This window comes from Spermophilus citellus (genome assembly GCF_964194105.1).
Source record: "Spermophilus citellus genome assembly, chromosome: 3".
Lineage (NCBI taxonomy): Eukaryota > Metazoa > Chordata > Mammalia > Rodentia > Sciuridae > Spermophilus > Spermophilus citellus.
Window position 1 is genome coordinate 116,236,977 of NC_138184.1, and position 22,852 is coordinate 116,259,828.

A 22,852-nucleotide genomic window follows, 5' to 3' on the forward strand; every position below is an offset into this window, starting at 1 on the left:
ATAAATCATCAGATAGCTCCAGCACAGAATGCTGTGACTGGAGAGGCCCAGTGGACACATGACCCAGCCTTGGGGATGTGGGACACTTTCCTAGAGGGAGGGGGAGAAATCTAAGCTGAGACTGAAGGGTGAGTGGGCACTGGCAAGCAGAAGATAGGATGGGTAAGCCCTGTGGTTGGCTGGAGAGCACAGGGTGGGGACGTTTGGTGTCCCAGGGTCTGGGATCAGAGGGGGGATATGCAGTTCTCAGCAGAGGGAGTGGGAGGCTGTGGAGACTGCCTCGAAGGAAAGACCCCGCAGCACTGGAAGGGTGTGACAGGAGGGGAGCATCGCTGTACCCACAAGGGCACACAGAGAAAGCCAGACTGAGTGCTGCAGAGAAATGGATTCCCAGCCAGGACTTGATCTTCAGTGGATGGACAGCTGTCTGGGGGCTCCTCCTGGAGCCATGACTTCTGCCTCCCAGGGCTGTCCAGGCATGATTGACACCAGCTTCAGGCAGCCCAGAGCCCGGGGAGCAGCCAGTGCCGGGCAGAGAAGGCGGTGGAGGAAGGACAGGTTCCCCACCTTGGGGGGCATGCTGGGGATCCCGGCGAGGCTGGAGCCTGTGTCGTGTGTGGAGGGTGCTTGGCGGGCACCCTGGTCCTGCCCTTCTTCTCCGGTTCTCAGGGGAACAAAAGATCAACACTGGGGTCCTCTCCCCAAAGTACCCCTCTTTCTGCGTCTCTTCTTCCATCTCTGTCTCTCCACCCTCCTTCCAGGTCCATCTGATCTCAGGAACTCATGGTCACCACTCCAGACACATCCAGTAGGCAATGGCCTTCAATTCACTGAGTCTGGGAGATGGGCACTTCCCGTACGGACCATGTTCCTAGACCCCTGGTCACCCCACACACACCAGCCTAAAAGTGTACCACCAGCAATTTAGGGTTTCAAGGGGGAGGAATCTCTGTTATCACCCCTCCTCCTGACTATAAACAACACCAACACATCAGTCATTCACACTTTAGTATGAATGAACCAACAGCTCCTCCCTGTACACCCTTGCTAGATGGATGCTGCCAGAGACCTCACTAGTTCATTTTTTCAGGAAAGGTATAGAAAGAGAAGCAGAATAAAGGACCCCAGAGATGCCTGGTGGTGCAGGGGTGCCGGGGGATAGAGATCAGAGGGAAGGATTTGGGAGAAAGTACCCAAGGAAGAGAAGTGGGAACAAACATTGCTAAGAAGACCTCTCTTTTCTCATCCCTTCACAGGCAAGAGAGCAGAGTCATATTGAAGTCCCCAAGTCCTAGTAGCCAGGCATGGTAGCTCACGCCTGTCATCCCAGTGGCTTGGGAGGCTGAGGCAGGAGGATTTCGAGTTCAAAGCCAGCCTCAGCAATGGTGAGTCCCTAAGCAACTCAGCAAGACCCTGTCTTTAAAAAAATAAAAAACAGGGCTGGGGATGTGGCTCAAGCGGTAGCCGGCTCGCCTGGCATGCGTGCGGCCCGGGTTCGATCCTCAGCACCACATACCAACAAAGATGTTGTACCCGCCGAGAACTAAACAATAAATATTAAAATTCTCTCTATATATACCTCTCTCTACCTCTCTCTACCTCTACCTCTCTCTCTAAAAAATAAAAAAAATAAAAAATAAATAAAAAACAGGGCTGGGGATGTGGCTCAGGGGTCAAGTGCCCCTGAGTTAATACCCAGTACCCCCCACAAAAAATCATCAAGTCCTCTTAGCATTATCCAGATGGGGAAACTGAGGCTCAGAGAAAAAGAACTCTCTCTAGATGGCACAAACATCCAGGTCACCTAATTCCACGCCTAGGCACCCTGTCCTGCCACGTTTGATTGTGCCTGACCCCACCACCACCCCAAAGACTCACAACTGTCCTCCCAGGAATTCCTGAGGGGGGCGGGGAGGCCTTGCGAGCCCTAATTTACGGCTTTCCGACAGCTTCCTTCCTCCCCTCGCTCCCTTCCAGCCCCCTTCCGAGCTGCAGGGACCGAGGGAGCTGGGTGAGCAGGGCAGAGTCACAGAGCAGAAATAATGCTGCCAGGCAGCTGCAGGCCCCGGTCCCCTGGCGGCCCTGCCCCAGCGGGTGTCTCCTGCTCTGAGTGGAGGGGCAGCAGGGCCAACCCCTGATCAAAGGCCCGGAGAGCAGCCACTATTCCCTAACCTGGAGGCAGGGGCAGGGAGGCCCTGCCTTTGTCTGAGGAGCCTCTGAAGACTGCTGGGGCGTCCAGGGTGTCCAGGGCCGCCCCAGCCATCAGGCCTGGGCCCCTGGGGCTGCGGCCAGGGGCTCTGGGCATTTCTCGGCCCCCTGGGCTGCGGCTCACCTCTAGACTGGGCAGGTGTAGGTAGGGGTCACCTGGGCACAGGAGCTGGGGGTGAGCAGCACTGGCCATCCAGGGCACCCCCACCAGGGAGGTGTCCAGTGGGACAGGGTGGGAGGAGACAGGACGGAGGGAGTCACTAGGGAAGGAGGCCGCGGCCAGGCTGCTGTGTGGGGGGAGAGAAGCATTTCCTGTTTGGACTAGGCCGGGTGCAGGGGTCAGTGATCTGTACCCGAAGCCTGCTTCCCAGACCCCATGACAGCCTGCTGTGGGGACACATGTGTGCGTCTCTGTGTGGTCCACAGTGTGTGGGTCCAGGTCCGTGCCCACGTCCATATGCTGGAGCCCAAATCGGAGCCACGTTCTCTCATACCCCAAAGAAGCCCCCCAGTGGGGCTCAGCCAGAGGGTGGCAGTGAAGCCTAATGGGTAGCGCTTAGGCGCATGCCAGTCACCCATGAGCCATGGGCTTCGAGAGAACCCCTTGACTCCTGAATTCCACACCTGGGGACAATAACTGCCACCCGGGTGGCAGAGAGGAGGACAAGAGGCAGTGAAAGCAAAATGCTTAGTGCAGTGCCTGGCACAAGGTCAGCGCTCAGAACGGAAGCTGCTGTCGCTACTGGCCGCTGTGGTTTGGTCTTGGCAGCAGAGGGGGCCAGGTCCCCAGGGGGGAGGCCCCGCCTGCAGGGACAAGCAGGCCCCAGGCCTCAAGCCAACCAAGCCCTCTCCTCCCTTGTCTCAGCAAACACTGAAACGTCCACGACCAAGCCCAGGCCCCGCGGCATTTCCTGCCTTTCCCCTCCGCCAGGAGAGACCAGAAGCAGCCGCCCTCCACCCAGAGGGTGAGCCCTTCTCCAAGGTGCTTCCACCGCGTCCTGGGACCCAAAGCTCTCACACTCTCCCAGGAGTGTGGACTGTTGAGCCAGGGGGATCCCAAAAGACCCCATGGGGTTGGATGTGGTGGCACAGGCCTGCAATCCAGAGACCGGGGCAGCTGAAGCAGGAGGGTGGCAAGTTTGAGGCTGGCCTCAGCAGCTTAGCAAGACCCTGTCTCAAAAGGTAAAATAAAGGGGCGGGGTGTAGCTCAGGGGTAGAGCACCCTTGGGTTTAACCCCCAGGATCATAAAGAAGAAGAAGAAGAAAAGAGAAAACTCTATGGTGTACCCTTGTTTTTCCAGCAAGGAAATGAGGCTCAGAGAGGGGAAGTGACTTGTCTCAGGTCACACAGTCCTCAGTGATTGTTTTGGAATTGAGACCTAGGACTATGGGACACCAAGCCTGTGTGGTAGGGTCCCAGCCTTAGCAAGGGCAGGCCACTCTTTGATGCTAAAATGTTGAAAGAGCTTTTACCGAGAGGGTCCCTCACTGGGAAAGGGATCTTCTACAGTAGCCGGAACCTCCCACAAGTTTGGTGATGCTGGTTAAGGAATGCTGAGCATCTCAGCCTGTTGTTAATTGCCTCCTCGTGCTGTGGTACCAACCGGAGTCTCAGACACCTCTCTGTCCCTCTAGGTACCCCAGGACAGAAGCCACTGCCTGTGGCCTTTCCTTTCTCAGCAGCCACATGCTCTTCAGAGTGTCCCTTGGGGTGATGGACTTTGCTGCAGGCCACTTGACTGGGGTCTTAAGTAGGTCACGGATCCTCTAGGGACATGACATCTCAAGAGTGACAAGTCATGGGGGGTGGGGTGAAGTCACTGATCTAGCCGGGTCAGAATCAGGGCTCACCAAAACGGAGCTTCAGCTCCTGGGATCAGTGAGACAGCACACAGCAGGTGCCTAACAGGGCAAAGCTGGCACGGGGGTGATGCTGTTGGAAGTGGGGAACCCTGGGGAGACCGTGTGAGGCAGGGGACATCTCCATCCTGCCCACACCCCTGTAAGAAACCTGTAACTATCCTCCTTAAAAAGAGAAACTGAGGTTCAGAGACGGGCAAGACTTGCCCACGCTAACCTAGGCAGAATGGCAGAGCAGGGCCTCCCATGCACCAGACAAACGTTCTGCCCTTGCGCTACACTCCCACTCCTGGTCTTTCCTCCTTGGTTCATTCATTTGTTCATTCGTTCCTTCCTCCCTTCCAGGGTCTTGCTAAATTGCCTGGTTGGCCTTGAATTTGCAATCCTCCTGCCTCGGCCTCCGTGGGATTACAGAGACGTACCACTACTCCACTCCCTGTGAACCCAGCTCTTACCACTAGCCCCCTCCCAGGACGGGGAGTCAGTGCCCTCGATGTGAGCATAAGGGTGATAACTCTGCCACTGGGACTCAGGTCCAGAACGCGGTGCTCCCACCACTGAGGCAGTCCCCAGGAACCAGAGTGGGCTGATAGAGCCTTTCTGGCACAGAGTTTGGACCTGGATAGTGGCAGCAAGAACAGGCCCCCAGTGCACAGCTGAGAAAAGCAAGGGGTTCACCAGTCCAAGACTGCCTCACACAAGCCAATGCAGACAGTGGGTGGGGTCGGTAGTAGAGAGTATCCTGGGAGGTTGGGGGTTCTGGATCTCCTCTGATAGTGAGAGCTCTAGCCCCGCCCATCCCCACTCAGATCACACACACCAGACTCGCACCCAGACTCGCACACAAACATGCATCCCGTGTGCACACGTCGACTGCCCCCGTCCACAAACATACATTATACATGCACACACTCACAAACTTGCATACACCTTTTCTGGACACATAGCCTTACCCCTAGAAGCCCACTATGTCCCCAGGTGGAAAAAATCACACTGTAAGACAATCCTTACTCTGTTACAGATGGCAAAACCCAGATCAAAGTGCTTGCTGTCCAGGGTCTTCTGAATAGTGATTAAGAGCGGAGACACCTTCCGTGGTCAGGAGATTTGGATTCAAGTCATAATTCAGCCAATCACTGCCAGGGTGTGTTGGGTAGATGACATCTCCTCTCCGTGCCTCGGTTTCCCCATCTGTAAAGTGGGAATAAGAGAGGGCAGGTCAGTGTACACATGGGATCAACCAAGGGTGACTAAGGAGTGTCTGGATCTCAGTTTTCTCACCTGTAAAATGGGGACAACTGCACCCACCTCGCACAGAGTGATCTGAAGATTCAACGTAATTTCTGATGAGAGGAAGTGGAGGTAAGGTGCCCAGTACGCAATGGTACAGGCTGCTTGGGACCCTTTGTTGGAAGGATGGGCGCGTCCCTAGGTTTCGGGAATTGCATTCCGCAAAGCTGTGGAGAAGGATGAGTCCCCAACATCATGAGCTCATGCACGGTGGGTTCGGGTGCCGGCTCGTCTGGGACAGTGGCCGGGTCCCAGTTTTCCAATGTAAACCCGACAGTGCCCCGCCCCCCAAAGAGCCACGCGGTGCCAGGCGCTGTGCGCCGGCTCAGGTGGGCACCGGCGGGCCTCCTGGAGGCGGCGCCGGCCCCCCGGGCTCCTTCCGGGTTGGCGGCGAGGGCGGCGCCGGGGGCGGGGGGCCGCGCCGAGGGGCGGGCGAGGCTTGGAGCGCGCGCCGCCCTCGCGCCGCGGTGGGAGCCGCTCGGCGCGTCCGGGGCGCAGGCTGGGGGCGGCGGCGAGGAGCGCGCGCGGAGGGCGCCGGGCGGGCGCAGCATGGGCGGCCCGCGGGCCTGGGCGCTGCTCTGCCTCGGGCTCCTGCTCACGGGAGGCGGCGCCGCGTGGAGCGTCGGGGGCGCCCCGTTTTCTGGACGCAGGTAAGGGCTCCCCCCTCCGCGCACTGCCAGCCCGGCTTGGGGGCCAGGAGTGCGGGGACATCCCCGTTTCCGTGCAATCCCGGGATCGGAAGGCGACCCCCTTCCGGAGCTCCCCACCTCAGTGCCAGCCTGGGAAGTGGGGGCACGGACCCGGGCCACCCCGTTATCTGAGCTCTCTGACCGAGGCTCCCAGGAGTGCGGGGTCCCCTACCCAAGTGTCTGGAGCCCTCAGTGTCCTCATTCACTCCCTTTCAGCCCAAGAGCCCGACAGGAGAGGTCAAGGGAGCAGGGATGGAGAAGAGGTCCCCCAGGACTTGTGTCGCCCGAGCCCTGGCATATGGGAAAGAGCCAGGACACCCCCACCTTGGCCAACCCTTCAGGACCCCCTTCCCTCTTCTCCTGCTCCTGGCTTTTTTTAGTGCCGGGGATATTTATTTCCCTTAGAGGAAGGACTAGGGTGGAGTTTCAGCCCAGTGGGTCAGTGTCAGAGGCTCCCTGGGGACCTGGCATTTTGGACAGAGACAGGACAGAGCAGTCTGTCTTCCTGCAGCTCTTCAACGGCCCCCCAAAGCCAGGAACATTCTTTCTGCCTGCTTTATGGACTATCTCCGTGTATCTGGCACTGTGGGGCCCTTTGTATAGTGTCATCATTAATCCTGCAAGGACTGAGGGAGCTAGGGAAAACTGTCCCCATCCAACAGATGACCAAACTGAGGCCAGAGAACTGGCATAATCTTCTAGGCTCCTGAGCTATTCATGGAAGAGTGGCAATTCAAAGCTGTCTTTTTGGCCTTAATGAACCTGCGCTGGCCCCTGATCTGCCTGCAGCCCCTGCCCCTGCCCGGGTCCCCGCTTGAGGGCCAGCTGCCGTTGTCCAAGGAAGACAATGTGGACTAGCCAGGCCTCTCCAGGCCTTTTCATCCCATTCAAAGGCCAGCCCAGCCCCCAACCCCTATGGCCTCAATTCTTTAATTCTTTTCAGAAATTCCCCTTTCCCAGTGGTCAGGGGCCAGCAGGCTCCTGCTGGGCTAGCAAAAGTAGGTGACATGGGCAGGCCTGGAGGATGGAGGAGTCCCAGGCATTCAGAGACCAGAAGAGCAGTTGTCTGAGACAGGGACAGGCATGTGTCAGCATGTCACAACCACCACCTACCGCGGGCTAACCATGCCTGGCTCGGTGGGGGCACCTGGCCTGTCTCTGTTGCCCCCAGATTTCCCAGCTGCCACTGGACACACACTGTGTATGGTCCCTGTTTCACAGAGGAGGAAGCCAAGGCCCAGCAGGGATGTGAGCTCTCGGGGTCCCAGATGTTTAGATGACAGTGCTGATGAACTTGGAATTCTCTGTGTCTGGCTCAGGATGACGGTTGAGGGAGCTTAAGGCCCAGCGTCCCCTCCAGCCAGGCCAGCGCAGGGCCCTCCAGACTGAGCTCTGCACCCCTAGGTTTTCCTGGGTTTGGAACAGGACAGCAGTGGTCTAGACAGGTATCTGGTTGTTGCTGAGGACTATCACCCCATCTGTTCCCAGGAGGCTGTCACAGCGGCCTGAGTGTCATAGTAACCCTGCAGGCAGTGCTCTCGCTCCTGTTTTTAGACAGGGAGACGGAGGACTAAAGAGGCCCTCCCGGGGGGAGAGAGGGAGCTTGTCACCTTGGGGGACTAGGAAAATGGATAGGTCATGGTTAGGAGTTAGGGGTTTTATTCCTGGCTCTGTCACCCACTCCTGCATGACAAAGCATGGATCCCTTCATGGTCTGGGTCTCAGTTTCCCCTTCTGTTCCTCATGCCCCAGCCTTGGGGTGTGTTCTGAGAGTGAGCAATCCCTTGTGGGAGCAGCGGGGGCCTCTCATACAGTGGTTCCTGCTGTCACCAACGTTAGGTAGAGTAGACACCTGGTGCTGGAGGAGTCATGGTCCTTGGCTGCCAGGGCCGTGCCTTGTGGCCCGGTCCCAGCATTACTGGAGACAGCCTGAGGGTATCATACCCCATCTGCCCTCCTTCCACCCCCAGCCAGGCGGCCCCAGCACCCCTTGGCAGCCAAGGGACCAAAGGCAGAAAAGAAGCTTTGTGCCTGAGGGTGGGGGGGGGGCTGGGAAGGCATCCAAGGGGCCGCCCCTGGTCCCAGGAATTTGGTGAGACTTTGAGACCCCCAGACCAGGGTGCCCAGGAGCTATGCAGAACTGCCTTAGTTCACAGAGGCCTCTGCAGCCCCCCATCCTTGATGGGGCTTCTTCCTGCCCCTCTGGGGCCCCTCCCAGCCAAATCCCCGTTTCATTGAACTACTTCTGTCAGCACTGTGGCCTAGAGTTCAAGTTGTCACTGTCATCGTCACCAGTGTCCTGGCCCACAACTCTAACCCCTGCAGTCCTGGGTCCTTTGGGCAAATCCTAGTATCAGGGAGAGTCAAGAGCATCGGATGGCATCGGCCATCGGCCCCAGCTCCTCTCCGGGGCTCAGATCCCAGCCCTGTGGCCGCATGGGTAACCAGGCAGGTGCCTTCTCTGTGTGAAAGGCAGAGCCCAACAATCTCCCCCACAGTCAAGGGGAGAACCTTGTGAAAAAGGTACTGTGCTCATGTCCTTGAGCCCCGGGGAAGCCCCTGGACCACAGCTGCTGGGCACGGGCCCAGGTCTGCCTGGGGCAGCACAGTCCAGGAACAAGAATGAACAATAGCAGTGGCCGCTGAGCTCAGGGCTGAGCGTGAACCCTCCCCTGCCGCGGGCCAGGCTGCTGTCCCCATTTGCAGATGGACAGAGCAAGGTCAGAGAGGGTCAGGACCTCGTCCAAGATCACCAACTGAAGAAGCAGCAGAGCTAGGACTGGAACTTGGCCCCCAGTGTGGGGTTCTGGCTCTCGTCACCCCACCCCACCCCCGCTGTCTCTGTCCTTTCCTCTCTTTTCATAACGGCCCTTGGCCCCGGGCCCGCTTGGCTGCCTCCTGAAATTAGCCCCTATCACTGTTCCGGATCACAGTCCTGGGCCCGGTGGAGACAAAGTCCCTGGGGCCCGTCGTGGCAGGGAGTGGAGGGCGGGTGTGTGGGGGACCCTCGAGGGGGTGGCCAGTGCCAGGCTGAGCTGGTCTGGCCTGTTTTCTCCCTTCCCAGCGGCCTCTAGGGGCCCAGGAGGTGCTGAGTGGGCAGAAGTGGCAGGCCCAGGGGGGACCTGCTCTCCCTCCCAGCCCCTGCCCTGGCCCTATCTCACTGCCCAGCCCTGACAGCTTATGGCTGATCACAACCCTAGGAAAGGAAGCCCTTGGGGTCAGCAGGGACGGAAGCAAGGTGTCCAGGTATCATGCCCGTTTCTGGAATCCTCAGGACGGGGTCGTTTAGTCATTCGGCTGCTGTCCTGAGCACCTTGCACTGTTCCACGTCCTCACCTGGTCCCAGGCCATGCCCTCCTTCCAGCCAGAGAGGGAAAGCTAAGGGCTGCTTTGAGTGGCCAGGGGGGCCCTTGGAGACACACAGTCCAGCCTGGGCTTCTGGGCTGAGTTCTGAAGGATGAATAGGAGTTTGCAGGCAGAGGGATCCCCATTTGCAAAGACCAGAGGTACCAGCTGGGTGCGGTAGCATACACCTGTCATCCCAGCAGCTTGGGAGGCTGAGGCAGGAGGATCGCGAGTTCAAAGCCAGCCTCAGCAAAAGTGGGGCTCTAAGCAACTTGATAAGACCCTGTCTCTAAATAAAATACCAAATAGGGCTGGGGAAGGGGCTCCGTGGTTGGGTGCCCCTGAGTTCAATCCCTGGTACCAAAAAAAAAAAAAGATCAGAGGTGCTAGAAGGGGCGACAGGAGTGTGAAAGATGAAGGGTGGACAGGGGAGCTTGGAAGGCAATGGGGAGCCATGGTGGACTTCAGATGCCATGGTGATCAGCAGCAGCATTAGGTGTATGTTTTACAAAAAGCTTCCTGCGGCTGTGGAAAGTGGACCCTACGGCAGGACCCCATGGGGAGCTTGGGCTAGTGCTGGGGGCACTGGGGATGGGAGTGGTAATTGGTGGCCCCCAGTTGGAGGGGGCGACCGGCTGACCTTGAACCCCACCTGGCTTCAGTGTTCCCTCCTGTAATAAAAAGTTCCCCAGCCAGCCACCACCTTCCTGTCACCTAAGCAGGGGATTCAAGCAAAGTCCAGTTGTGGGAAAGAAACCAGGGAGGCAGGCCGGGACTTCATATGGGAGCTTTTCGTTAAGGAAGAAGAAAAGAATCGTTTCTCTAGGTCCCCTTGGATAAAAGGGCAGCCTGGGCAGTTGTGGGCAGTCAAGCCCCACCCTCCCTCGCCTGGTCCAGGGACTGGGAACCGGGGAATGTGCGCATGCGTGGGTGGGCTCACGGCTCTGTGCGGACATGTGGACATGGGCCACAGAGAGCATCAGTGTTTGGAGGGGCCTTTTCCAGTCTGTGTGTGAGTGAGGGGTGGGCACGTGGGCGTATACTCCGGTGAAGGCACGCGGTCCTGTGAGGGTGTGTGGCACGCGCACCTGGCATGGAGTTTCACCCTGTGCCCAGAGCCCCCTCCTGTATCTGGAGCTCCCAGCTTCCTCTGCCCAGGTTGCTCCCTCCCTCCCTGTCCCCTTCGCCCCTGCAGCCCTGGGCCAGCCTGGGGTGGTCACACAGGCCCCAGGGATCTTCCGTGCCCTCTGAACACGTACACCAGGTATTTTGCCCTTGGGGAGGAGGATCCGCGATTCTCACCAATTTCCCAGACTTTCTTATGTCCCCACCCTCCAAACAGAACCCCCTAGGCTCAAAACTACCGCCGTGGGGACCCAGCTGCTGAGGTCAGGTCTCACTGTGATGCCCAGCTGGTCCCCAACACCTGGGCTCCTGCGGCCCTTCTGCCTCAGCCTCCGGAGAAGGAGCTGGGACTACAGGTGTGTGTCCCCGTGCCTGGCTGGGGAGTACCACAGAACGGGAACCTGGCCGTGTACCTCGGTGGCTCCCCGACTCTCCAGCTCTGGGGACTTGCTGCCCACCCTGTCGTGGCTCCTCCCATCAGGCCTTTGTGGGGGGACATCGGATTCTCCATCTGCCACCCCCTCCCTTCAAAGCCCAGCTGTGGGGTCAGCTCCGTCTTTTTCCACTCCCACCCGAGCAGCCCTGATGTCACCCACCCTGGATGCCACCGCCTTTTGGACCCCCGTCGGGCTGAATTCAGCTGGTGATTCATGCCTGTCCCTCTCTTCTGTTATGAGAGGACGGTCCCCCACTTCAGTTCTCCTCAGGTCCCCTCTGTGTGACAGCCAGGAGGTACAATCAGTGTTCCAAGCCTGGAGGACTGACTTCTCAGCATGCTAAAGTGCTAAAAGCACATCGCGCTGCACATAGTAAGCTCTTACTGTATGCTGAGAGTACTTACACTGCCCTCCGGGGATGAGCCAGAAAGGCACCCCCCATCTTAGAGGGGAAACTAAAGCTCTGGGAGGGGAAACACCGGCCCCCATCCCAGCTGGTGCCAGAGGAGCCAGTTCTGAACCCAGCAATGCAGACGGCCCTGGCTGGCCTCGTCTCCGTCCCAGGCCTCGGCTCCCCTGTCCCCCCCCCGAATCTTTGTGAGCCACGATCCATGGCGCTGTGAAGTCTCCAGCCTGGGAACCTGCTGACCCTGGATTCAAGGCCACGAAGGGCAGTCTGGTGGAGTGGGGGACCCGCGCTGGGAAAGGTCACCTGAAACCCTCCCTCGTCCTCAGCCCCTGCAGAAAAACACAGGACCTGTGACCCCGGGCAGGGCTGAGGGCTGCTGAGCACCTGGAATGTCCCGGCCACCACAGAGGCATCCACACCACTGCCGTCCAGCCCTCCCCCCATCAGCCCCACAGTCCATGAAAGAAAAAGCCCTTAGCCAGGACCAGGACTTAGTCAAGTTAGTTTGTGGGACCCTGGGGAAGTCCCCTCCTCTTTCCAGGCCACACTAGAATCAGTTCAGAAGAAAGAAGCGTCCTGGGGGCGGGAAAGTCGGCAGAAGGGACAGTTCAGTTTGCCTTTTGCAATGGCAGAAGCTTGACAGGGCCCTTGGCCAGGTCCCATGGCCCAGGTGACAGGTGCTTAGTGTCGCATCATTGGGAATGGCACAAAACTGGAAACAGGCTATAAATAGCAACCAGACCACCAGACACACAAAACCATACCCTGTGACAGAGCCTCAGGCCTCTGCATACTGACCTGAGAACCAGCATCTTGTCAGGGGGAAGCAGGAACAAGCATAGGCCAAAAAATTTAGTCATTCAGCAACTGAACTTCCGTTAAAGTAAGAGGGAAGCCAGGCACAGTGGCACATGCCTGTCATCCTCGTGACTCAGGAGGCTGAGGCAGGAGGATCGCAAATTAGAGTCCAACAACTTAGCAAGACCTTGTCTCAAAAAATAAAAAGGGCCGGGGGACGTAGCTCAGTGGTAAAGCCCCCTGCATTCAGTCCCCAGTACCAAAATAAATAAATGAAGGAGAAAAAGAGAAAGAGCCACACAGATATTTGGTTTTACAGGCACATGTATAAATACATATGTGCATAAAGTTAGGGGGAAAATTACAGTCTCCTATCAAGTTTGCTTCCTCTGGGGGCAAGGAGAGCTGTCTGTCCATCCACCTCCTATACTGAGAGCAGCCTCCGTTGACTGTGGTCAGTGGGTGCCAGGAGCCGCACCCCAGGCTGTCCCCTTGTTATTTTAGATTCTTGTCCTCTGAGTGCCATTCACAGATGGGAAGACTTGGGGTCTGGGGCGTCCAGAGCATTCCTGGGTGGCCCAGTCTACGGCTGGAACTCAGGTCCATCTGACCCCAGAGCGCGCCCTCTTCACTCCAGGCAGGAAATGTTCCTCCTAGTGAGTAGGTGAGGGTCTCACAGGTTTCAAAGTATGTCTCAAAAGGCTTCCGCCCCGAGTGGGAGACAGGAAGTGGCACAGGGTGGCCGAGGTTGGGGGGAGAGACTGAGGAGGGAGAGCTGACGATGTGCTGTCCCCTGGCTCCCCCAGGCTCCTGAGCACCCCCAGCAGAGCCACCTCTGGGGATCCACCCTGAGCCTGTCCCAGTCACAGACTCCCCAGGGTCCCAGGGGACTGAGCTTGGGGTTCTCTCTGCCTGGAGTCGGGGCCCCTGGAGAGGGCACAGATCTCTCTGTCCGTCCTCCTGGAGTCCTGGGCAGGGTGCTCCCTGCACTTGAGCTTCCTCCCTGTGGGTCTTTTTCAGGAACTGGTGCTCATACGTGGTGACACGAACCATCTCGTGCCATGTGCAAAATGGCACCTACCTTCAGCGAGTGCTGCAGAACTGCCCCTGGCCCATGAGCTGCCCGGGGAGCAGGTAAGAGAGGACATGTGGAAGAGTGGATGGCTTTCCCGGAGGGCCAAGGCCTGGTGGGGAGCAAAGGTGGCCTAGCACCAGGAGGAAACCCTGGAGGGCTTCCTGGGGAGGATCGCCATGCACCTGCCTTCCCGCCTGCAGGGGCCTCCGTCCTGTTGCCCAGACCCCCTTATCTGTGGGGCTTAGTGGAAGGGCTCAATCCTGGGTGCAGGGGAGAGACTCCAAAGGGGCCTGGAGGTGGCAGAGGGTCTGAAGGATCTGGCTTTGTCCCTGTGGGTCTCAGGGCAGTGGGGATGGCAGTGGGGGGACCCCTGTGAACCAGGCCTCCTGGACACTCTTTCAGCTACAGAACGGTCGTGAGACCCACCTACAAGGTGATGTACAAGACAGTGACTGCCCGCGAGTGGAGATGCTGCCCTGGGCATTCGGGAGTGAGCTGCGAGGAAGGTAGGACTGCCTGCCTGCTGCTTGGGGCCCTGTGACAGCAGCCAAGCAGGTCCCCCGGGTGCATGGGAGCATTAAACAGTTGCTAAGTCAGACAGCGCCCACGCACGACACCATGCCCAGAAGAGCCTGCTGCACAGAGCTCTGGATGGGGTACTGCCCAGACATATTTGGGGCCTGCTGAACCCCTCACAGTGACTGCTTGCCTCTTGGAAGATGCTCAAGGTCCCTGGAAAAATTTCATGACATGTTGTGTCACTCACATCTTAAGTCATGTCATCTCAAGTGTTCCTCTCAAACTTGGTGTATGAGTCAGCTTTCCCGCACTATAAGAAAGCATCTGAGATGACCCACTTACACAGTAAAAAAGGTTTTTATTGCCTCACATCCAGTCCATGATCAGTTGGCCTATGTGGCTTTGGGCCTCTGGTGAGGCAGCCCATCATGACAGGTGCATGCCTTGAGGCCAGAAAACAAACAAAAGCAAGGAGGGGTCAGGACCACTCTGTCCCTTTCAAGGGCACACGCTAGCAACCTAAAGACCTCACACCAGGCTCCACCTCTCCAAGGTCCACCACTTGCCTTTAACACCTGGGCCTTTGGAGGACATGCCAGATCCAGATGCTAGTACTGGGGGAAGCCCATCCAGATATTTCCCAGGACATGGGAACGAGCTTCACCTGGAAGCAGAGGGTCACTCTAGTCAGTGGGTCAGAGAGGGAGGAATGCTGATCCCGCCCTCCAGAGAAGAGACAGGCTCGGGGAGGTGCTTGACACTCAATCCCTATGTGTCAGGGTTGGGATTCAGACCCTGCCCACCTGCCGCACTCCCTCAGAGACTCGGGATGGCCCCTGGGTGCGAGAGCGTGTCCTGTGCAGAGGAGCCCCTCCCCCCCACCCTGAGTGCAGGTTGGTAGCTTGGGGCCAGCTCTGTCCTGGAAAATGACCACACACACTGCCCCCTGGGGAGCTCTTGCGGCCTGGCTGACCCCACAAGCAGCAGATGTGGCAGCACCAAGAGCTGAGTTCCCAAGCACAGCCCGAAATGGAATGGACTGGCCTTGGGCCAACCCAAGGACCCGGCCCATAGGCACCTTGAGGGAAGGTGCATCCAGGGCCCCAGCAGCACAGGGATGTGGCCGTCAGTTGTATGATGTGTCCCAATTCAAGAAGCAGAGACATGTGGAGTATGGTCCCTGAGTCAAGGGAGCGTGGTGCCCACGTGCTGTTGCTCATCTGTGCTGCTATGAGGGTAGCCCAGTTCACAAATGGGGTGACTGAGGCCCAGAGAGGCAGAGTTGAGAGCCCAGAGTTGCACAGGAATGAGGCGGGGACAGAACTCTCCAAGAAGCGGGCCAGGGCCAGGGCCTGAGTGGCGATGCAGGCCTGTAATCCCAGCAGCTCAGGAGGCTGCAGCAGGAGAATTCCAAGTTCAAGGCCAGCCTCAGCAACTTAGGGAGGCCCTGTCTCAAAATAAAAAAGGGCTGGAGATGTAACTCAGTGCTCGAGTGTCCCTGGGTTCAGTCCTCGGTACTAGAGGATGGGGAGAAGAAGTGGAGAAGGGAGGCGGTTTGGTGGTTTTGGGGTGACGGGAGTCCCCAGGGAGTTGGGGAAGAACAGGGTGGCCAGAGGGAGAGGGAGCCCCAGTCGTGTGCTAGTGTGGGAGGCCAGGGGCAGGCTTCTGGAATGACACGTGTGTTTCCCCTCCTTTGTGGCCCATCCTAGTGGGAGAAAGAGGGGAAGGCAGAGGGCCCAAGGGACAAAGGACCAGCCAGGGGTGGCAGCTGCCCAGAAGGCCACAGGGGAGCTGTGGGCGAACTCCCCAGGTGTGGAGAGGAGGCCCCACCGGAGGGCCTGTGCCAGGCAGAATCCGCCCCAGACAAAGGCCACTTTGTCCCTGGCTCCTTTCCCAAGGGCAGACCTTCCCAGTCTCCGGGGCCTTCCTGGAAGGCAGAGGGCAGGTGGGGGCAAAGTCAGTACCCTTGACTCCAGCTGCTGGATACCATGTGTCCAGGGGCCAGGGCTGCCCTGGGGCCTCAGGCCCAAGCCAAGGGACAGGATCATCCAGGGTTTTGCGGGCCAGGCCAGCTCTGCCACACGCCAGCTGAGTGGCCTTGGGCCAGGGACTCCCCACTCATCTTGGTGCAGTTGTGCAAGAGCGCCGGCTGGGACGTTCCTCCCGTGCCCACTCAGAGGGAGGGGTGCCTTCCCGGAAGGTCCCCAGGCCGCAGTGTGCACTAGCAACAGCCTGGGGTCCCCCACCCGAGCCTCGGCACCCTCACCGGTCGCGGTCGCGTCTGCTTCCCAGGGAGTTGCTGGGATGGAATGAGGCAGTGAAGATGCCCCGCCCCGGGAGGTGCACGGTGATTGACAGGATGGGCGGGGCCTCTGCTTGATGATTGACAGGATGGGCGGGGCCTCTCCCCACCCACAGGTTGGAGCTAAGGAAAGGGAAGCCGGCCAGGGGGTGCCTAGGCCTGAATATTCTAGAAAGCTGGTCTCATGAAGCCCTGGGTAGTGGAAGCATGGGGTCGTTGCTGGCCCATCCCAGGCTCTGCTGCACCTGGATCCAAGCTGGACTCCCCCAGCTCCTTTCCTGCTGGTGGCTGCCCTTGTGGCCTACTTATTGCTGTGACCTGACCCTGGAACCACAGATCTGCGTCACCAGGGGCTACAGGGTCCAGGGACACCTGGGATGGGCCACAAAGGAGGGGAGACACACGTGTCATTCCAGAAGCCAGCCCTGTATCTGCATTGTGTTGCATGGTGCTGTGTGACCTGAGGCATCTCACTTACCTCTCTGAACCTTGGCTTCATCTGTAAGTCACCTGGAATTGAGAAGTGGGCAGTCATGCCTGGCATCCAGTAGGTGACCCATAAATGTCCTCCTTTCTCCTTCTGACCCCAGTGCTGGGGATTCTGTGGTGATCTGGCAGATGGCCCTGCCTCCCATGGAGGCTCAGCAGACATGCCTCATGTCTCCAGACTTGGCTGTGAGGCTGGCGGGTCCCCCCCCACTTAGCCCCGATTCTTATCTGCAGGACGGGAGGGGCACTCTGACAGTGAGTGATGGTGTCTCTTTTGAGGGTCATGATGTCCCGTGAGGATGGGGCAGGCCCCCTATTACAGGTAGGGAACCTGAGACTCAAAGAAGTGAAGGAACTGACCTGGGGTCACTCAGCATGCAAGAGGCAGGATGGAGACCGTTGACCATTCATTCCTCCAGGCCTTAGGAGAGGGGCATGGGACTGGGAGGGACCTGGCCGAGACTCTCACATGAATTCATGGAAACAATGGAAGAGAAAGGGCCAAGGCCAGAGTATACCATAAAGCAGGGCGGGGCAGACACAGGCCTGTCTTGAAGGCAGAGCCCAATTATCACCTTCCCTGGACCTGGGCCCAGGACTCTGCTGAGGGTGGGGCTGCTGCAACCTCTCCCGTGTTACCCTGCCTCTGGGCACTCTCTTGCCTAGTAGCCCCATCTTCCAGATGATTAAAATGAGACTCAGAGAGGGTGCTGGCCTCACATAAGGTCACACAGCAAGTGAGCATTGTGGCCAGATTTCTCCCCAGGACTCTGATGGGCTCCTACAATTACTAATGACAGGGCTGGGGATGTGGCTCAAGCGGTAGCGCGCTCGCCTGGCATGCGTGCGGCCCGGGTTCGATCCTCAGCACCACATACCAACAAAGATGTTGTGTCCGCCGAGAACTAAAAAAAAATAAATATTAAAAATTCTCTCTCTCTCTCTCTCTCTCTCTCTCTCTCTCTCTCTCTCTCTCCTCTCTCACTCTCTCTAAAAAAAAAAATTACTAATGACAAAGGCTGGTGACAGGCACTTGAGTGCTTACTCACCTCCATTGTGCCATCCTGTCATGGCATGGCACAGAAGGCCCAGGTGTAAAAGGTGTAAAAGTGAGGCTCTGAGAAGGGAAGGCTGTGCCCAGGGCAGCAGCTGTGAGCCCAGGAGCTGGGTTCAAGGCCAGCCAGCAGGGCTCCAGTTGGGCTCTTTCCCTGAGGACACCCCAGGGGTGTGTTCAGACAACCTGGGGTGCTGTGACACTGACCGAATCCAGTCTCCGCCCAGCATCTCCCAGATAGAAGGTCGGAGAGGCTGGGGGCTCACCCTGCCCTCCGATGGGACCCTGGAGCTGAGCTGCTCTGCTTCCCCGTCCCGTGGTCCGCAGCCTACGTGCCCCGTGTCCCTCACGGCCTCCTTCTCGGGGAACCAGAGAAGGGACACTTGCCTAAGATCGCGCGGTCTCAAGCCTCAGAGCAAAAGCGAGGGGGGTCCCATTCTCCTTCTGGGGACCCTTTGGCCTCTGGGGCTGGGGACCTCCCAGCCAGGGGCAGGGGCAGAGCCAGGCTGTGTTTTCTCTGCAGACTCAGAACCCTGAGGGCTAACTACTTCATGCACCCCCATTCCTGTCTGGAAGGCTCGGCCTCCCTGCCTCCCCGCCTCCCCAATGGCCCATCCTGCCCATCAATCAGTCGGGGCGCCTGCTCTTGGCTTCCCCATCACAACCCAGCTCCACCCCCCCTCCATCTGACCCTCTGCCCACGCTGGTCTAACCCCACTCAGCTGTGGACGTGGCAGAAAATGAGTATCCACAGACAGGTGCCGTGGCGCACGCCTGTCATCCCAGCCCCTCAGGAGGCTGAGGCAGGAGGACCAAAAGTTCAAGGCCAGCCTAAGTAGCATAGCGAGACTGAGGCCCTGTCTGTAAACAAAATACAGTCAAGGGCTGGGGCTGGGGCTCCGTGGTTCAGGGCCCTTCAATCCCCGGTACCAGAACATAGCAAAGTGAGCACCCGCAGACTGGACGGAAACTTCACCCTCCCCGAAGAGGGAGCCAGGCCTTCCCAGAGGCCCCCTGGTCTGGCCGGAGGGTTCCTGGACCTCCTGCTCCGCCTCTGACCCTGACTCCTCTTTTCTGCCACCAGCTGGCAGGGAGCAAATATTTACATTTGCAAAGTAAATTCCCACAGACCTGGGGGGCCTGGGGCGCTGCATCCCCGTGACCTGTGGCCACTGAACTGTGCAGACCTGGGGGTGGGGGTCAGAGGAGAATGAGGGAGCCCCTCTCCTGAATCCTTTCCTGGGGAGAAAGTCACAGGGACAAAGTCTAGGGACCCCCAAGGTTCTCACACGCCCATTTCCAATTTGGGGCCGGCTTGGAATCCCAGCCGTCCTCGTCCTGCTGCGTGGACAGGGCCAGCAGCCTTCCCGGGGCCTCACCGCTCTCACCTGTATCACAGGGTGTCATGAGGATCCCATGAGAAGGGACATAGCCTTGGCACTGGGTGGAAGGACGAGGGGTTGTCTGGGGACCTCAGTGTCCCAACTAGGGGACCAGATTAGAAGCTGCAGAGGGCACAGGCCTTGTGGGGGTCAAGGCATGGAGTGCGGGCACTTCAATGGGCGCTTTGGTACTGGTGAGTGCCCTGGAGCGTCCAGGAGGGCTTCCTGGAGGAGGTGACACAGGAGCCACCGCTGTAGGAATTGGGGAAGGGCACAGTGTACATGGGAGTGTAGGGGATGGCAGTTGGGACCTCCAGAGTGTTGGGACGCGCTCTGGAGTGGAGCTCAGGTCTGTGGCTCTGGGACCAACCTTCAGGGTCCTCCTGGGATGGCAAGGAAGGACCTGAGAAGGACCCCCAGGTCTGGATGAGGGGCTGTCTGCCCACCTAGGCCTGCCTCAGGGTCCCTGGCCAAACACCAAGGAGGGGTGTGGCCCTCTTGTCCCCAACCCACCGTTGCTTCCTTCCTGGAATTTCTGTGCCGAAGCGCCTTTGACCACCTGATACATCTTCTAAAGTGCTTCTGTATGTTTATCAGAACTGGGGGGTCTTTGGGGTTGACTTTTAGAAATCCTGAATCCAGAATGAACATTTCCCGGGTTTGGTTTGCTTTTCTTTACGGTCCTAGGACCTCGGTGCAGTGTGTGCTGGATGAACTTCCTGGCGCTGAGCACCTTCTTTTCTAATTGAAGTCACAGTTAGTTGGAGCCTCCCCGTCTGTGGGCCCTGATGGCGCCCACTGTCTTTCTGTTTGTTTTTCTAGTTCTCTCTGATTCCTGGAGAAATGTCCCAAAACAAAATTGGTTGGGAAAGGATTTCCAGCCACAAGTCCGCCGACGAATAATGGGGGGACACTGTCCCGTGACCTGAGGACATTTATACTCCTCTCCGAGGCCGCTGTGTCTGTGTGCCTGTGTCTGTGTCGTGTGCCTCCTTTTCGTTGGCTTCCTTGAAATTGTTTTTCAGCCCTTGCTCCGTGCACTAATCAACAGAAGTTTCACTGAGGCCCCGGAGGTCCTGCTGAGTGCCAGGCACTGGACCCAGGACAGACCAGGTCCCTGCCTTCGTGGGGATGGTATTCTGGTCAGAGGGGCAGACGATTGGCGATCAGCTCGGAAACTGGTCCAGTCAATGACATGTGGAAAGCGCTGTGGGGGGTGGGGGTGGGGGACACTAGCAGGGAAGTGGAGAGGGCCAGAAGAGCCAAGGCTTTATTATAGAGAACACTCATGCTGGCTCAGGGCCAGGCGGACGGCAGCTGCTTTGGGTCAAGTTTCTGCACAGAGCAATAAGATAATATTTTGCATCTTTTTTTAATATTTATTTTTTAGTTGTGTTTGGACACAATACCTTTATTTTATTTATTTATTTTTATGTGGTGCCAAGGATCGAACCCAGGGCCTCGCACGTGCTAAGTGCGCGTTCTACCGCTGAGCCACAACCCTAGCCCCGTATTTTGCATCTTTACCTGGGAGCAGAAGGGGTGAAGCAGGCTTGGCAAGACTGTTTCTCTCAGGCATCAGAACTCTTGCTGGACACTGGGCCACCCTGCCTAGGAGCCCCCCTGAAAAAAAAAAAAAGTCAGGCCCTGGAGTCAGACCTACCTGGGTTCGGATCCAGGCTGGAGAACTGCAGGGGAATGAGAGAGCCACTTCATTTCTCAGCCTTGGTTTCCTTCTAAGGGAAAAGAGAGGAAGAGTCTCTAGCCAGGTGCGGTGGCGCACGCCTGTCATCCCAGTGGCTGGGGAGGCTGAGGCAGGAGGATCGTGAGTTCAGAACCAGCCTCAGCAACTTATCGAGGCCCTAAGTAACTCAGTGAGACCCTGTCTCTAAATAAAATACAAAAAAAGGGTTGGGGATGGGGCTCAGTGGTCGAGTGCCCCTCCAATCGAAAAAGAAGAGCCTCAGTCACCCATTCATCTGTTGCACGTACAGCCTCTCCATCTGTGAAGACTATATGGCCCTAGCACATTTGCAAAAAATGAAATAGCCAGATATATATACGGGAAGGGCTTAGAAGTACCAGAGCTGATTGGGAGTACGTGCTAACCAAGATTGGGCTGGGGTATGAAGCACCTAGCACCAAGGCACTCCCCTGCTCAGAGGGCCCCCAGTCCCTGTCCCTGTCCTGGGCTGGTAGGACTGGGGAGATTTGCCCCTGCACCCAGGCAAGCTGTAGGCCCTTGGGGACCGTGTGCTGAGGGAAGCGGCTCAGCCTGAGTGAGGGCCTCATGGTGGGACCCAGAGCAAGGCTGGCAGCCTCCCCGCTGGGGGCTGGCCAGAGGGACCCGTCTGGTTCCAGTTCCCGGCGCCTCTTGCTCCTGCCTCAACCCACAGCCCAGGTCTCAGCTGCCAGGCCCGCGCCTTATTTGGGTCCTGTCCCCCCTGCACACCCCTCAACAACACTGCATAGCCTTAAAAGGCAGGCCCCTGGGCAGGGGGGGCTCTCGCCACTGCTCCATAGAGAGCCCTCCAGCTGTGCCCTTCGCCTCTGGCTTGGCCAGCCCATCCCTCCAGCTGTGCTGAAAACCAGGCCCCCAAAGCCAGGCCAGCCGGCTGGGCTGCCACAGGGGTGGGCTCCTGGAACCAGAGCCAGCCGCCCTCTGGTTTTCATTTGAAGCCAGAGCTGGATCTCCTTCAGCCTCCTTACTACGAGGGCCAGGGCGAGAGAGTGACGGTCACAGCCCAGTTTACTGAGTGTCTCTGTGTGTGAACAGTGAGCTCTTTACACCTATCGCCATCCTCAGGCCTCACACCAGACTGGGAGGGACAGAGGGCTTAGGGTCCCATTTTACAGATGGGAAAGTAGGCAGGTCCAGAGAGGATGTCACACAGGTCAGTAAGCGGTGGGGCAGGAACCCAAGCTTTGATAACTCCAACTCCCTATCCCCCCACTTTTTTTTTTTGGTACCAAGGATTGAACCCAGGGGCCTGCAACCACTGAGCCACATCCCCAGCCCCCTTTATTTTCTATTTTGAGACAGGGCCTTGGTAAGCTGCCGAGGCTGGCTTTGAACTCTCGATCCTCTTGCCTCAGCCTCCCCAGCTGCTGGGATTCCTGCGTGTCACCGCGCCTGTCTCCATAACTTCTAACTTAACCCTTGTAGCCCCCTGAGGTTGCTGGGGAAGCCCAGCCTCATCCTCACCCCACTGCCAGCTCCTCTCACCAGCCCATCAAGTGGTCAGTCAGTTCCAGCTGGGCTGTGTCACCCCAGGGAAATAGCTCCACCTCCCTGGGCCTCTCTATCTCTCAGGGAGTAGGAATCTCTGCTGGGATACGGTGGCAGGCAGGGGCATGTGCCAAGGCAAGGATGGCACAGGCCAACGGGGTCCTCCCCCGCCCCGTTCCTCAGTTGCAGGCACCTCTGGCTTCAGGGAGTCCACGTGGGTGGGCAGCACCGTGCGGCGGATGGCGCTTCAGCCCGCAGCCTTCGCAGGTGAGTTCTGGGGCGACCATGGGGGTGAGGCCGAGAGGGAAGCCAGGGCAGTGTTGCAATTGCCCTGAAAGCCGGCTGTCCCACAGTGGAGGGTCAAGGGCAGGCTAGAAAGAGCCTCAAGGGGAAGAGGAGGGAGCCCAGGCACCCTGAGACCGTGACCCCTGGGCTCCTGTGGTTGCAGGTCCAGGCCCCCAGTCTCGTCTCCTTTTCTGACCATCTTCAGTGAGCAAGTCCCTGAGCCAGTGCTTTCTGTCACCAGCTCGTTTAAACCCCACAGCTGTGCACACCCACTCCCAAGAGCTTGTCTTCCCATTTTAAAGAGGGGGAAACAGACCAGAGAGGAGCCCTGCCCTGTCCTGCCCCACGTCTTGCAG

The 22,852-nt window shown here is 58.2% G+C and overlaps 1 protein-coding gene across 4 annotated transcripts in view; it reads left to right on the top strand.

The window, feature by feature from the left end:
- The first annotated feature begins 5,791 nt into the window (after nucleotides 1-5,791).
- The window catches only part of EMID1 (EMI domain containing 1), a 42,683-nt gene continuing 25,622 nt past the window's right edge, over nucleotides 5,792-22,852 (top strand). For 2 of the 4 annotated variants that reach the window (XR_014020887.1, XM_081284741.1), the window contains exons 1-4: nucleotides 5,795-6,008; nucleotides 13,182-13,295; nucleotides 13,639-13,742; nucleotides 22,395-22,478. Coding sequence is in view for 3 of the 4 variants with exons in the window: in XM_081284741.1 (XP_081140867.1) it covers nucleotides 5,908-6,008; nucleotides 13,182-13,295; nucleotides 13,639-13,742; nucleotides 22,395-22,478 (403 nt within the window). In the remaining variant the exon portion in view is untranslated. Of the gene's footprint in view, nucleotides 6,009-13,181; nucleotides 13,296-13,638; nucleotides 13,743-22,394; nucleotides 22,479-22,852 lie in introns of all 4 variants that reach the window. The other 2 variants (XM_081284739.1, XM_081284740.1) reach the window with 2 other exon arrangements.